The sequence below is a fragment of the Belonocnema kinseyi genome, chromosome 3 (assembly GCF_010883055.1).
Source record: "Belonocnema kinseyi isolate 2016_QV_RU_SX_M_011 chromosome 3, B_treatae_v1, whole genome shotgun sequence".
NCBI classification, from domain to species: Eukaryota; Metazoa; Arthropoda; class Insecta; order Hymenoptera; family Cynipidae; genus Belonocnema; species Belonocnema kinseyi.
Window position 1 is genome coordinate 88783690 of NC_046659.1, and position 17217 is coordinate 88800906.

The 17217-nt window shown below is 28.5% G+C and overlaps 1 protein-coding gene across 1 annotated transcript in view; it reads left to right on the forward strand.

The window, feature by feature from the left end:
• The first annotated feature begins 283 nt into the window (after positions 1-283).
• LOC117169927 (clathrin coat assembly protein AP180) overlaps positions 284-17217 on the forward strand; it is a 97849-nt gene continuing 80915 nt past the window's right edge. Inside the window, exon 1 of the mRNA XM_033356436.1 lies at positions 284-849. Within this exon, the coding sequence (XP_033212327.1) occupies positions 720-849 (130 nt within the window). The 5' untranslated portion in view covers positions 284-719. The remainder of the gene's footprint in view (positions 850-17217) is intronic.

Genomic DNA, 17217 nt, shown 5'->3' on the forward strand with positions numbered 1-17217 from the left:
GAATAAAAAGTATATATGAAAAGATTGACGGGAATTTAGAATGAGAAAGAAATAGAATAAGATCAATTTTCTCCATCTCTTTCTAACATGAAAATTCAAAAATATTCAAAAAGGTAGGATATCTGTCTTTTCACTTCTAGGTGAGCTTACCAAATCAAGCTGAATTTAATAAGTAGTGAAAATACTAAATCTCCCTAATTCGACGTCCCTGAGATTGAACTTTTGAATGGTAGGGGGAAATACCGGGACCGCCATTTTGACATATCGTGGGAGCCTTCTGTCGGCACCGTGTGGTCGTGAGCAGAACTGTCGTCCGTCCAACCAGCCGTGATCCAGCTGAGCTACAACGCGTGTATGAGCTCTGCTCAGCTCAAGAAAAGGAAGAAAAGAGGGCTGGACAGGACAAAACGGGAACGTGTTATCTCTGATAAATCAAAAGCCAGAAATCTCTGAAAGTAAATGCAGTAGATCTTGAAACGGATTAAGTTAGTCGGAAGAACGAGTGGTGGTCGTTTATAATAATCGGTGTTCCTACTCCGTGTGTGTGAGGTGGTGGGTGCCAGTTGAGTTTTGTTTCTTTTCTTCTGGAAGCGGGTAAATTAACCCGCCAGGAAATAACCACATTGCCAAGAACCCTGATCCAACAGGATTGGCTTCGATCCTCGAAAAACGAGTCAGGACGGGACAGGACGGCACGATTCTAGGCGAGGATCTCCAGTATGGCGGGACAGACGATAAACGACAGATTATTGGCAGCCAGGCACAGCATTGCCGGACAGGGCCTTGCAAAGGCCGTCTGCAAAGCCACCACTGAAGAAATGATAGGTCCCAAGAAAAAACATTTGGACTGTAAGTTCATCTTCAATTTCAAGTCTTTCACGCTTTCAATTTAGAGTTTGTGCTCCGATTCCTCCCCTTTTCCGAAATTCGTTACTCATTTCCACCTTGAGATTTAGAAAATACCGGTTTCTTCAAGCCGGTTAGTGAGATAATGCAGGTATCTCTCTCTATACCTGATTAAAATGTATTGTTAAATTTTTCAGTGGCTTTTAAATGGGGTGTGGGCGAGGTTAGGTGTGCGAGTGGATCCCTCCAGGTTTTTCGTGCTTTTGCGCGCACTCCAGTTTTCATTTACGTCATTGCTGTAATATGTCGTAAAATTGGAGTGAAGTTAAAAAAAATCAATAAAAATTAGATAATATAACATTGGAAATGATCTAACATGAGCAAAATGCGAGTCATAAATCATGGCAATTTACATTACAGCAACTAAATGCAATTTTGCTGGTATTTTCCAGTGTTTTAAAAGGAATAATAAATTAAACTAAGGTTTTTAATATATAGTTTAAATGTAATTCTAATTTTTCATTTTAATTTATAATCTCTCATTGCTGGATGATTCTCTTATCTTTTACATTTCGTAGCAAGTTTTTCTATCTTACTCAACATGGTTGGAAATCAATATTTTGAGGTTTAATTTGCGCTAAAACGGTACACTGCCTTCTTGGATTTAACGGTATTTCATATTTACTTGCAGGTTTGGTTTGGACCAACGGTGTTTGAATAGGCGTGTTTACATTAGGTTTTGTATACTTTTGTGTGTGTGGCGAGTTTAAATCAAACGAAATAACGAACGTATTGAATATGTTCTGCGTTAGTATATTCAATTAAGAAACTAGAGTTTTTTTAAAAGTAGTTTAAGTTAACTTGATTTAATTAGTCCGAATGTCAAGGCAAGAGATTATACGTTCAGTTCCTTGTCGCGGAAAAAAGTCAGGAAATTAACATTCAGTTTTTTTAGGCGCAAAGATAAAAAATGTTCGTGATTCTTGATATTTTAATGACAGTAATTTAGGTTGGATAGTAGGAAAAAGTATTTTGAGCAAGGTTCAATGGAATTTAGTCCAAATCTTCTAAATCTAAAATATTTTCTTCTCCCAAACATTTCATCGCGAAATTTTCAGTTAAATTCTTTCTATTATTTTGATTTTCTAGCAGATATATTTATGTTTTATTGACATATATACAGTATACTAAAAATTATTATTCAATAACAGACTTTATACTCTTTCCCGTATTCCCCTTATTTAGGATTTCATCTTATCCCCATATTTTCAAGAAATTTCTCCTTTTTCTCGTAATTTGGTCGTAATTTCAGCTGTTTTGTATAGGAATTGTGTCCTTTTGAATCAAAAATTAATTTTTTGACAGAAAAGTCATCTGTCTTGGTTAAAAATGAACTTTTTTTGTTGACAATTCAACTGTTTTTTAATAAACCCGTATTTTCGATTACAAATTGAATTATTTGGTTGAAACGTAACCATTTTTTGGTCAAGTTTAATCTATTTTGCCTAAAAATTCATCTTTGTACGTTCAACAAAGAACTATTTGGTTAAAATTTAGACTATCTTCTTTAAAATTTTATAAATGTTTCGTTGAAAATTCAACTATTTTGTTAAAGTCATATTTTTTGGTCGAAAATTCAACTGTATTATAGAATTTTTTTTAAGGAATGTCATCTTCCTCGATAAAAATGAACTTTTTGGTTGAAAATTCGACTGTCATCTGAAAAAGTCGTATTTTTGGCTTGAAAATGTCACAATTTTGTTGAAAATCGTTTCTTTGCTTTCTTGGTTGAAGTTCAACTTTTTTGTTGAAAATTCGAAGTTTTTAATTGAATTTAACAGTTTTTGATTTAAAATAAAAATCTTTTTGGCTTAAAAATTCGCTTTTATTTGGTTGAAATATCACTATTATTTTTTTTTTAAGAATTCACCTTTTTTGGTAGAAAAGTTATCTTTCTCGGTTGAAAATAAACTATTTTACATGGAAATACTGCTATCTTCTAAAAAAAATCGTCTTTTTGTCACGAAAGTTCCACTATTCGGTTGCATTTTTACTTTTTCTTACTAAAAAAAATCTTTCATAGTTAAAATTTCATCTTTTGAGGTTAGAAATTAAACTATTTTGGTGAAAACTCGTCCCCTTTGCTTGAAAATTCAACTTTTTGGTTGAAACTTTATTTTCTTGTTAATAATTCAATTATTTAATAGAAAATTCATCTTTCTTGGTAGAAAATTGTATTTTTGGTTAAAATTCATCTTTTTGATTTTCAAAGTCTACGTTTTTTTTTAAATATTCGACTTTTCGTTTAAAAAATTAACTCTTGTTGAGTACTTACCTCTCATGGTAGAAAATTAGTTGTTGAAACATAATTATTTTTTTGAAAATTCGTCCTTTTCGGTTGAATTGTACTGCTTTTTATTTAAAATTAAAATCTTTTTTGGTTAAAAATTCCACTGTCATCTAAAAAATTCGTATTTTGTCTTAAATATTCAACTATCTGTTTGAATTTTCATTTTTTCTTACTGAAAAGTAAATTTTCATAGCAATTTCGACCATTTGGTTAAAAATTTATCTTTGTAGATTGAAAATTCAACTATTTCTTAGAAAATTCATCTTTCTTGATTCAAAATTAATTTTTTCGTTGAAAATTATTTTTGGGTTTCAAGGCGACAGTTCGCTAAAACGAGTCGTTTTAGCTTGAAAATTCAACTAGTTTGTTGAAAATGCAATATATTTCATCTTAAATCTTAAGAATTTAATTCCTTTCATATTGAATTCAATATGGGCCTTTTTTCATATAATTTTGGGCTATGAAGTCTGCGATAATTTGCTCTAATATTGAAAAAATACCGCTTCAGTACCACGTTACGAACAACCTGCTTCAGAGATATTCAGAGGCAGGTTTCCGTTACCTGTTTGTTCATTCAACCGTATATTAAGAAGTAATGTTGCAATCCCTGCGTTAATTCATTGACCATAATACTATTTATGCTGTTTAACTGAAATTACTTTGGGAGAATGAGCAACAAATTAAAAATTTAGAAAGCGCTAATTTTTTACCAAAATAACATGTTTAAATTGAATTTCTTAAGTTTTCCGAAAATTTCAAAATAGATTGCTCACGGTTTTTGCTTCATTTTTCTTAAAGTCGAAGATTAGTTGATCTTTTTTTATCAGTGAATTTCACATTAACGCATTGCGCAATATCAAATTATAGACAGCACGCGTGAATTTACGCACGTGTCTACTGTCTTCCTAGGAGTGTGACTTTTTAGAATGTGTGCGTAAGAATGAAGTTGGTGACCTGACAAGGAAGCCTATTGATCTGTTCCAATTCCTCTTCTCGAGCATGAATATTCCACTTATTGAGTCCTGCTAAATTCAAACAATTTTAACTGTAATTTATCTCTACAGTTTCTTGACCCTGTATGAAGTACCTGAAATTTACATAACCATCTCATGACAAATTGTTACTTAATCCTGTTCATTATGTTTTATAATTATGATAATATCAAATATCGCCTAATGGCTATCACGAGAAGCGGTAAAATAGAAAGTCTCAAGCAATGTTTCTCATCTAAGGTGTAAAATTGTAAATGTTTTGAAGTATCATGCATTTATAGGAATACTAATTTCGTACTTGGATCTCTGCATAAATTCTTGATTCAACGTGCTCGTATATTTCACTTTGAAAACAGATTCCGTCACTATTTCTGTTCAACCAGTCTGGATGTCTTTTTGATCGTTTTGCTACTTAGAGGTCTGGTAATGCAGACTCGTATATTCAATGAACTATTAATTAAAATTTATGGCTTGGTGCTAAAAATCTGAGAATTGTAAACTGCAGAATTAATATTTCACAAATATTTTTATATACCATAGTTTTAGGGTGTTTTCTTATGAGTACATTCAATTGTTTAATTTTCTTTAAAAGGAAGACAGGGTAAGAAAGAATCCCTAGATCTAATGTTAGTGTCATAAAAGGATATCAACTCGATATCATTGTTTCTTTCGATATTGCATTGATCGGAAACTGCATTAAATCACGTTTCTTCATTTGTATATTTAACTCGGTTTCCTTATTAAACATTGAACAATAACGTGAATGGCGCATGCAATGACGTTTCTGAATAAAAACGCGCTTCAAATTAGCAATGCACTTTTTGTTCATGAGCAAGTTCAAACGTTAAAGTTCATCTCTATATTTAACAATTGCAATCGTTAAAATCGGAAATCAAATGAAAAACATTTTTTTTATAGAAAATATATGCATACTCACACTCTTTGCTGAAATGCGAACAGAATTAACAGAACCCAATACAAAAACTATTTTTGGTTCAAATTTCATTCTTTTTGGCTGATAAGTCTATTATTATATTTTGGGTTGGAATTTATTTATTCAATCAATTAACGGACAATAGCCTAATTACAGAGTGTAATACAAAAACAGAGCGTAAGAACCTGTTTTGTTTGAGGATTTAATTATTGTGTTAACAATTCTTTTTCCGTGGTTCAATAATTCAACTGTTTTTGTTTTGAAATTACACTCTCTCATGATTGAAATACAAATTATTAAATTTTGTTTTGAGAACTTTATTTTTTTGATTGAAAACTCAACCTATTTGTATAAAAATTTAAACATTTTGTTGACAATTATTTTATTTTATTCAGAATTATTTTTTTTACTAAAAATATCACTTTTTCCACTTTTTGTTAAAAATTTAAAACTTCATCCTTTTGGAAGATAATTAATCTTTGTGGTTGAAAATTCCTCTTTTTTTAACTGTATCTTTACTAGCAGTTTTTTTTAATTGAAATTTTTTTTAAAAATGCACTGTTTTTGTTAAAGATTCATCATTCATCCAAAAATATATTCTTTTTAGTTAAAAATGTAACTGTTTCTTGCAAAATCCATATTTTTAGGTTAAATTCAACTATTTTTTTATTGAAATACCAATCATTATGTTTTTTGTTGAAAATTCGTCTTCTTTTGGTTGGGAAGTGAACTATTATTATTTAGCTTTTAAGTTGAAAGATTATTTTTCAATTGAAATTTGCATTTCTTCTGGAATATTAATATCAATTTTTGTCTAAAATTGATCCATTTTGTTGAAAATTCGTCTTTTTGGTTTGAAGTTGCATCTCTTTTGGTAGAAATTAATGTGTTTTATTGAATTTTTTATTGTAACTTTATTTTTTTTTGTGAATGCTTTGGATAAGTTGTTAAAAATTTACTTTTTTTCGTGAGAGATTCATCATTTTTATTTTAAAAGTGTAACTCTTTGACTGAAAATTAAACTATTTCGTGTTTGGTTTGAAAATTTATTTTCTTTAGTTAAAACAATGTATTTTCTTGGAAATTCGTCTTTTTGGTAGAAAATTAATCTTTTTGTTTAAACATTCGCCATTTTCGTTCGAAAATTCATATTCTTTGCTAGAGATTTTAATTTATTTTGGTTTAATCATTAGCTATTACATTTTCGGTAGTTAAGAATTCATCTTTTTAATTGCAATTCTTATTGAAAATTCATATCTTTTCAATATATTAGTTTTTTTGGTTTAAAAATTCTTTCCTTTGGGAGAAATTGCGTCTTTTTAATTAAACTGTTTTTTTTTTAGTTTTTTTCAAATTTCTCAAATATTAAGTTTTTTGTTGAGTATTCATCTTTTCATTCATCATTTCTGTTTGAAAATTCAACTACCCTGTAGAAAGTTAAACTACTTTGTTAAAAATAATATTTTTTTTTTGAAGATTCATAATTTAAGTGGAACATTTATCTCTTTGGTTAAAACTTCGATTTTTATTGTTAAAAATTAATTTTTTAACTGATAATTGAACTATTATTATTCTCGGGTTGAAAATCCATCATTATAGGTTAAAAAGTCAATTGTGTTGCTGAAAATTTAATTATTTTGTTGAAAATGCAATTGTTTTTGGTTAAAGTTTAATCTTCTTCGTTTGGAAATTTGATCATTTTGGTGAAAATTCAAATATTTTGTTGAAAATTTTATTGTTTTTTTTTTTAATCAAGTATTTTGCTAAAGTCATTTTTTTATAAAAAATTAATTTTAAAACATTGTTGTCTTCTAGACAATAAGTCTTTTTGGCGTTGTCTTTTAGATTGCAAACTGAACTCTTTTGTTGAAAATTCGTCTTTTAGGTGTGTGCTTGAAGTTATGAACGTTCAAATGAACATTTTTTACTGATGATTTTGTAAGCGAGAGAAAGAGTGTTAAAATGTTTCTTCATTTATATTGGAAATCATTTATTATTGAAACCGAAATATAATGTATATTTTAAATTGCAGTTGGAACAATATTTATGGGTATAGAACCGAAATGGGGGAAAATATTTCGTTAATTTGAACGTTCAGAACTTCAGGTATATCTTTTGGGTTAAAATTTAACGATTTTGTTGAAAAATTAATATATTGCGACTCGAAATCTAAGGTATTTAAAGAATTTAATGTGGTATCGACATGCATTTTATACAAACAAATGCATTCCTCCATTATTCCCATATTTTCGTGAAAAATCACGATGTTTTTCCTTATTTTAAGAGTATTTTAGACTGCGGAGTTTGTATTTTGTATACGAGAAATTTAAAAATGTTTGATGAATCAGTTTTTAATTTACTTGTACTATTGTTAATAATATCAGTGAATTTAGGCATATCTAATAAGACCTCGTCCAATGTATTATTATCCAACTAGCAGGAAGAGTAGGCATGAAAAGCGAGGTTCCGTGTTGCTTGGCGTGAATGAAAAGGGGCGAAATGGTGATGAGATACGTTACAAGAGCTGTATGCATTTTCAAGTGCAAGAACCTACACCCACGCAAACTTCTTCATATATTGCAAAGGGATGTATGTCGGTGCAGTTTCTAATGCTATCACGAGAGAACTAATTCGCATGGCAGATTTTCATTTTCAACTCATTACTGATCCCGCTAGATGAATTATAGCCACTCTCGCTAGTTTAATCAGATTTGTACCTTATCCCCTTTTCTTTTCTCGTCTTTTTTTCGCTTGGATGAGAACTAAATTAATCGAACCCAGTAAAAATATCTTAACTATTTTTGGTTAAAAGTTATGTTTTTATGGTTAACATTTTTACTATTTGGTTGAAAATTTAATGATTTTTTTGGATATTCAACTATTTTATTGAATATTGACCCGTTTGGATATAAAATTCGTTCTTTCAGATTGAAAATATATCTGGTAAAAGTTTCATGCGTTTTGGTTAAAAATGAAACTGTTTGGTTGAATTCAACTGTTTTTTATTTAAATTTAAAATACTATTTTCATGAAATGTCACCGATTACATTTTTCGTTGAGAATTCCTCTTTTTTGTTTGAAAATGTAACTCAATTATGAAGAGTTGAGTTATTTTGTTAAAAATTCATATCTTTGGTTGAAAATTGAACTATTTTGTTTGGAAATTCTTTGGTTTTTCGTAGAAAATTAATATTCTTGGTTGAAAATGTGTTTTTCTTTTAGTAGAAAATTAATCATATAATCATTAAAAATGCAATATTTATAAATGGAATTTTAGAAATTTAATGCGCTGGAAATAAAATATAGGATATACCTTAATTATTTTATTTGGGAGAATTTATTCTCACATTTTTGTGATAAATCTCCTTAGGAACTGAAAAAAAAGGTGACGCCTTAAGGGGTGAGGTGGTCTCCACGAGAGTTACGCTAAGGTTAAAGTTATATACTCTTACAATAGAAAAAGTGTAACGTAGGAGGGGGGGGGGGGGTATAGTGACAGCTAATAGTCTTAAATATTTTTCTAACGGTCCTTTATTTAAAAATTCGTCATTTTCGGTTAAAAAGTCAACTATTTGGTTAAAAAATCGTCTGGTTTGCTCAAAAGTTCAGCTATTTGATTGAAAATGCAACTATTATGTTTAAACATTTTTTTGTTTGGAAATCTAATCTTTTCGGTTGAGATTTCAGCTTTTTTTATTGAAAAGTTGTTTTTTTTTTTGGTAGAATTTTAATCTCCATGCTTAAAAATTCATCTTATTGGTTGAAAATTGATCTATTTTGTTTAAAAATACAATATTTTTACTTGTAATGTTAGAAATTTGAAGCGTTTTAAATTGAAGTTATTATAGTGCCTACACTAATTTTATTTTAAAGAATTTATTCTATTGTTGGAAAATTATCCTTTTTGGTTGAAAATAGGTATTTTTTATATAAAATTAATCGTTTTTGTTGAATTAAAGTTTTTTGTTGAATATTCCTTCATTTGAATTAAAAATGTATTTCTTTGGTTGAAAATTTAACTATTTTGTTGAAAATTGTTGCTTTTTTTTAATTAGTCTAACTTCCATTTTTTCCTCAAAATCAATCTTTTTAGTTGCAGATTAATTTATGTGGTTTAATACTCGTATTTTTTATGTTAAAATTCCACTGTTTTGGCAGAAAGTTATTATTTACATGCACCTGAAGTTCTAGACGTTCAAATGAACGAAATATTTTTGAGATTTCTATTTTAACGATAAAATTTTTCCAAATGAAATTTGAATTATGCATTATAATTATATTTCAATAATAAATGATTGCCAATATAAATGAACAAAATTTTTTGTACCTTTCCTGTTTGCAAATTCATCAGTAAAAAATTTTGTTTATTTGAACTTTCAGAACTTCAACCGCATAATATTTACGGGTTGAAATTTCAAGTTTCTTCTAAAAAATTCGTATTTTTATCTTCGGAATACGATTTGGTATGAAACTCTACTCTTGGGTTAAACAGTCAACTATTTTATTGAAAACGCATTAAAAAATCATTTTTAAGTTAAAAATTCCACTATATGTTTAAAAATTCGACTCTTTTGTTTTAAAATTCAACTGATTGGTAGACAATTAAATTTGTTGTTGAAATTCAATATTTTCACGTTAAAAATTCCACTTTCTTCGCAAAACTTCATCTTTTTATCTTCAGAATTAAACTGTTTAGTTGAAAAGGCTACTATTTCACTACTTTGTTAAAAATTCATCTTTTTTGTTTGAAAGTTCTAGTTTTTTTGTCTCTTTTGTTGCAAAGTTCAGCTATATGGTTGTAAATGCATATTTTGCTCGAAGAATTGGTTGAAAATTCGACACCTGTTTGAAAGTTCAACTATTTGGCTTAAATGCAAATGTTCGGTTTAATTTCTTCTTTCAAATTCCACTATTTGTTTGAAAATGACCCTTTTTTGTTGTTGATAGTCCCCTATTATTGGAATTCTTCTTTAAGTGCTTCCAAAATTAAAATTGCAGATATTATGATCAGGTTTGAAATGAATTCCACATATTTGTGATTCCAATTAAAAGATTCTTCATCTTTAAATCAATCAAATAATATCCTGGAATTTTAAAAAATTTACCTCGAGAAAGTCTTTTGTTATATTTTCTCATCATTTGATAACTTAACTGTTCTTATAATATCAGTAGCAGTCTCAAGGACAGTCACTACACTTCCGATGCGATACTAAATTACTCGTGGGCTACTCGGATCCTGCTTTGAGCGATACAATCTCAATATATGCATACGCAATTGTATGTTTTATTGCCAGTGTGGTTAACAACAACAATTTTATTTTACAACATATTTTTATTTCACTCTTCGCTGATGAAATCCTCTGATGAATCATCAGTCCTTTTTTCAATCAATTAAAGCAATTGTAACAAAACTAGACTTTTTACCTGTTTATTATTCTTATATTTAACTTAAAAAATTACTTTTTAGTCACGTAATATCTTGTAATTTAATTCACATGCACCAAGTGCTTTTCAATAATCAAGTTATCTCATGGAAATTTCATTTGAATCCATTCAAGCTATTATTTATACTAATAGAGCCATTTAAAATTATTATCACGAATAATTACGACATTAACAAGTTCAGAATAAATAATATATTATAATTGTCACTGATATCTCACTTGCGAATAGAAAGTATTTGCATGATAATAATAATTTTGGTCTCTGACTTTGTTGCAAAATGTGAAATTTAAAATGATTGTAGTATTTTATTAACTCATAAAGGCTTTTAACATCACATAAAAACTTAACGTCCCTATGAAATATGTCCATTCTTGTTCTCTTAAAATAACTTTTGCGCAATCGTGGAGAAAACTAAGCTTGTATTGTGCAAGAGTCAATGCAAGTTTTTATTTAATGAGATATGTGTGCTATATTAATAGCGTTTTTATGATTATATAGTACAATTTAAATTATGATTTGATATCTTTCAGTATTTTTTTTTACTTCAACTTCTATACTCTATCTATAAAGGAAACTCTCATGTTAGTCATCAGTCTAGCACTTGACGGCTCTTCGCGAGACGTCGATGATTCATTCACTTTGGTAGTCGTCTTAAACAGGAATTATATTGCCAAAAAGATTAACGAAATTAATTAATTTCGATCATTCGTATCTCATTTAACTCTGTTTTGTGTTTTTCTTGTAATGTTTAAACATTCAACCGGCTATATTTAGCTGTGGTCCCTAAAGTCCCCTATTTTCCAGATTTGGTCCCTACGTTGCCCTATTTTTCGTCGATAGCCCTTCTTTTATTTAAAATGTAATCGAGGCCTGTAAACTACTGTGGCATCATAAATATTTCGGAATCTCTGATTTAATATTCCTTATGGCCTATGACTGTCTCCTAAGCCTTAAAAATATAATTTACTTTACTTTTCCGAGAAGTTTGAATGTTTATAGTTTACAGAATTTTTATAGAATAATTTCATATTTAATTTTACAAAATTGTATGATTTTGACATGGAAATTTTTGAACTTGAATAATTTTGAACTACAAATTTTAAAAAATGTAACAATATAAAATGGATTGATTTAAAATGGTGCCATTTATAATCCAATCTTTTCGCAATTTGAAGCCAGAACTTAGAAATTTAAATTGGAATGTCTGGAAATTTTTTCCGTTATTCGAGGCCTTCCTGCGGATAAAAATACACTAGAGAAAAATGTTCAAGTCCTATAAGGGAACAAAAGCAAGAAGGTAATAGGTTTTTAAACAGTCATTTTTTATTTTAAACAATCAGCTCATTTTAAAGTCTCATAGTCTTTTTCGCTTCTTTAAGGATTATCTTTTTTTCACTACGTCTAAAAAATGTGTCGCATAACTAAAAATTTCTTTCTGATAAAAAAACAGTAGACAAAAGCAAGAAAACCTAAAAGAATTAAAAATAAATAAACTTAAAAATCATTATGTTTAACCTTTGTCATGATGTTTCGCCTTTAAGAGCTTCTTTATTTTGACCTGTTTTTGGTAAAAACTGTACCCTTTTAGCATCTAAAATTACCCTGTGAACGCAAAAAAAGTGCCCTTTATACCATATTTTTTATAGTAGAAGGACTGTGAGGCGTGATTTGACTTCATATCTGAGAAACGGTATAAAACGTATTGGTTACGTTTTTAATTGAAATTTAGGGGTCAGTCGATCTGCATTTTGTTGAATGTGCAAGAGGTCGGTCGATATGGTTCTGCATCGACTAATTATATTTAATCGGGGGCATTTCCCTAATCAAATAATGCCTGATATTTTCAGTAATTAGTAACGAAATTGACAATTTTATTCGACTAGAAACGGCCATGCGCGCGATTCTTATTATTTGTCTCGCGCAATATTTCAATTAAAATATAAAATTAATATTAATACAAAATTGTTTGTATTCAATAATATATATGTGTGTGTGTGTATATATATATATATAACCAAACCGTTACATTTTTTATACGAAATACTAATTTTCGACGAAACATGCTAACATAATAAACTATCATTTTTCAAATATTGTAAATGTTGTTGAAATCTATTAATTTTTTACAGCCAATAGCAATTTTAGACAAAAAAACTAATTGTGACATACAAAAATTGTTTAAAATTATAAATCTTCTTTTAAATCTAATGTTTTTCTTTAAAATCACGAAACTCCGGTGAAAAATGTTAACGTAACCTAAAATTGGTCAAATTTTTTATATAAAAAAATCCAATTTTCGAAGACAAAAGCTGTAACACGAGCATATTATGATCAAAAATATTGTCAAATTGTAAATCTGCATTTAAATGTAATGATTTTTGTTTCTAATAACCGATTTCTGGAAAAAAATGTTAACTGTTAAATGTTTTTAGAAAAAGATAATAAAGTACCAGTTCTTGACGAATAACGTCCACAAACTAACGACCTAACTTTTCAAAAATTGTAAATCGTAATTGTTCGAACTATAATAGTTTTCGTTTTAAAATAACAATTTTGTATGTAAAACTCTAACATAACATAAATCTGTTACAATATGTGAATCTTCTTTAAAATCGAATTTAAACAAAATAAAAAATAGATACCACTTTCAGACGAAAAAAAAACACTAAAATAATCCGTAATTATTAATAGATTGTAGATAAAAAAAATCAATTTCCTGTGAAAAAGCGTAATATAACCTGAAAATGTTCAAAAATTGTAAATCTTCTCCCAACTATAATGTTTTATGTTTAAAAATAACAGATTTTGTTGTGAATCGCTATCATAACTTAAAATTATTAGATGTTTTGAATATTACTTGACATCGATTTTTTAAATTAAAAATACCGGTTTACGTCGAAAATCACTAGTATAATCCAAAATTGTTAAAAAATTCTAAAGCATGTTTAAATTAAAATGTTTTTTGTTATAAAATACCAGTTTTTCTGGTAAAACGCTAAAGTAATTTAAATTCATTAGCAAAGTTATGAACCTTTAAAATATATTAACTTTTTAAATGGGAAACGGTAAATACAAGATGCTTACAAAATAGAAAAAAGTAAATTGCTGAAAAAGGTTTAATCTTTGAAATCTAATGATTTTTATGATAAATATTCATTTTTGTTGTAAAACGCTAACATAACATAAAACTGTCGAAAACTAGGAATCGTGATGATTTTTGTTAAAAAGACCAATTTCAGGTAAGAAAAAAAACGAACACAACCTGTAATTTTGAGAGTTTTTAAATGTTCTACGAGAAACTTGATGATTTTATATTAAAATTCTTTAAAAAAATAATAATTTCCAGCGAAAAGCGCTAAACATAAAAAATGTATAATATTTTCAATAATTTATTACAGATCATATGAAAGCTTCAATTTAACCATCCAAGATAATTTTAAAATAAAACATTTCTCAATTCGCATAGTTTTTTAATGATTTTTCTTAGAATTAATTTTAACAATTCCAAATGTAAGATAGAAAATAACTTCACGAAATGAAAAGCCAATCTGGTTTTCAACAGCAATGATTACGAGATTTTCGAGACATATCGTTACGCCACTTTTGTTGGATAGGATTCTTTTCTGACAATTAATTCAATAGAATAATTATACAATGCCTCTAGTAACTAAAGGAAGAGCCTCACAACTTTCTCTGCTCGTTTTTACGATTTAGTTATTACATTCCAATGTAGAAGAAAGTCTAGTGTTTTTGAAGAAGGAAATAATTTTTGTGTCGCATTGTTTGCTGTTACATACTTCCGCTTCCGGTTTCTCGGTGTCTTAATATTTATAAAAGCCAAACTGTTTTTTAACGTTATTTAAATTGGCAAACGTGCACATTGTATTTCATTTAAATTCTTGGTTACTGAGAAGTCTACACTTGTAAGGTTCAAGTGTGGTCAAACCAAGAATCGACACTAATCATGAATCAGACATACTTCACGTCTCTTCGTATCCAATTGTGTTTGCTCGAAAAAATTATTTCCATAAGATTATCTCATAGATTCATCTCCTTCGACCATGGCCGACTTAAAGGATGTTCTAGGTGTACAGTCAAGTTCAAAACTAGTGAATCTTTTAATTGACTTATCAAATTAACAAAAAAAGGCCCACTGATAATTGCAGCAAATTTTAAAAGAGAAACCCGGTCGTAAGTGATAAAAAATAGATTGAGTCATAATTGTTTATTTTAATATAGTTATTTGCACAAATATGGTTTTCTTCCACTTTAGCCCAAAAAGTTGTCATTTTCATTCCATTTTAATTTACAGAATCTTACTTTATTCCTGAAAAGTTAGTATTTTTTTTAATTAAAAAATTTGCTAATTAACATTTAATATAAACGTGAAAAATATAATTGTAAAAAATCTTTCAAGGATTAGAAAGTTAAAAAAAATAAAATTGAATGAAATTTACGACTTTTGTTTAAAGCTGAATAAAAAGCCCAAATGTACAAATAACTACATATATGTAAACAATTGCGCCTTGAAATATTTTATTATTATTATTATTTACGCTTAGATTTTATTTTTTTTGCAATAATCAGTGGACCCATTTTTGTCAATTTTATAAATCAACTTATAGATCACGTAATTTTCAACTTGGCAGTGCATTCTAAAACGTCCTTAAGTGTTACGGAACTTGATTTTGTTACGTCGCCTGAGAATTTGCGGTCTTGGTTGATTTGTGGTTAATGATGGTAAAAGAAGAAAACATTAATCAGAAATCCGTCACAGGTATTACATACGTATCTTCGTTTTATTTTCAGTTTTATCCTTTCCCTTTCATTTCAGATATTTCATTTGAAGTAATCAAAACTGAACTGCGAATTAAAGCACTTCAAAGTGGAACTCTTTTGAATTTTAACCTTTTAAAATTTAAGCTCAATAATTTACATGTATAAAATAGAAGCTTTTAACACTTTCCAAATTATCAATTTTTAAATTAAATTGTGATAAGCTGAAAAAATTTAGATTTTAGACTTCTATAAACTGAACAGTTTTTTATTTTTTTAAATAAAAAGTGTTCTTCCAATCAAAAAAAAAAAGTTAAACCAAAATTTGCTCCTTTCCGACTCGATAAAAATCTTAAAAACGAAAAACTGTCCCTCTTCCATTTCAGGAAAAATTGAAAATCGGAATCTCTTCCAACTCAATAAAAGTGTTTGAAATAAAAAGTTTCCCTTTTTCGTTTCAGAAAACGGGATTAAAAATAAAAATTCCCCCCTTCAACTCAACAAAAATATTAAGTTTTAAAAATCGCGTTTTAATTTATATTTATTTTCGATCACTTTAATACGTTTTTAGCAAAAAAATTCAAATTAAAACACTTTTAATGTTTAATTGTTTAAGTCTTCAGAACTGCATTTTAAAATTCCTTCAATTGAGAATATACGCTTAAAAATGAAGACAAAAAATGGAAAAAATTTTAAGTCAAAATCTTTATAATTACGCGTTGTCATCTGACTGATTTGAAAAAGATAACAATTGAGCTTTATATTAAATAAATAGTTAAATTTGAACTTATTTTAAAATTGTTATTTTATGACTGGATAGATTTTTCTTTTTAAAATTTGTAAAATTCCTATTAAGAAGTAAATGCACTGTTATTTTCCGGTTTTTCGAAGTCTCAAAAAAGTACCACCGTCCATCTGTTTGAAACATTATTAACCCAGCGTTGTCGTAGGTCGGGAAAAACATTGAATCTGATAAGAGTCAGAGAATCTTATTGGTTAGGTTAGGGAAAAGTTATGGAATTTTGAAATTTGATTTTGCGGGGTCACCTTGATATAATTTCTGGTTAATTATTTATTTGCTTTGCATTTCTAATCAATGTTTGTAGAAAATTGATTTTTTCTAATTGGAAATTCAACTACTTGTGTAAAAATCGAACCACTTCGTGAACAATTTTTTTTTTATTGAAGGTTCATCTATTTGGTTAAAAATCTTGTCTTTTGTCTTGAAAGTTCGTCAATCTGGATGAACTTTCATTTCTATCTTGACTGAAAAATCTTCTTTTAGTTTAAAATTGTTACCTTTGGTTAAAATAGGATCTATGTTATTTAAAATTCGTTTTGTTGTTACACAATCATTTTTTTTTTTAATTGAAAATTTAAGTTTTCCATTTTTGGGTAAAATCTGATCTTTTTTGGTTTAAAATAATTCTTCTTGGTTAAAAATTTTCCACTATTTGGTTGAAAATTTAATTATTTTTCTTTTAAATGATTATAGTGTAAGTATATACAATAGGGGTGGTTAAGAATGTGGTTAAACCTCTCCCTCGTCTGCTTAGTCGCCGAGTTAAGGTCGTACTCGTGACTGGCTCAGGTAGGAACTTTTCCTTTCCTTCTATTTCTCTTCTCTCAAGAATCTCATTCCATACGCGAATCTATCTCAGAATCTATCTCCCTTCTTGCCTTCTTCATTCTCCGCCTGCTTAACTGCTTCAAACTACATAAACGTTTCTCCGCTAAAACATCAACTACAGGCAACGGTTCCTAGGAAATTCAATTTTACGTAATTTTACCTCTTTTAATCTCCTGAGGTGGATCCGCATTTCGCAAGTTTATCGCAAATCATCCTGATTTTACCAGAGCAATTCATTTTTCGC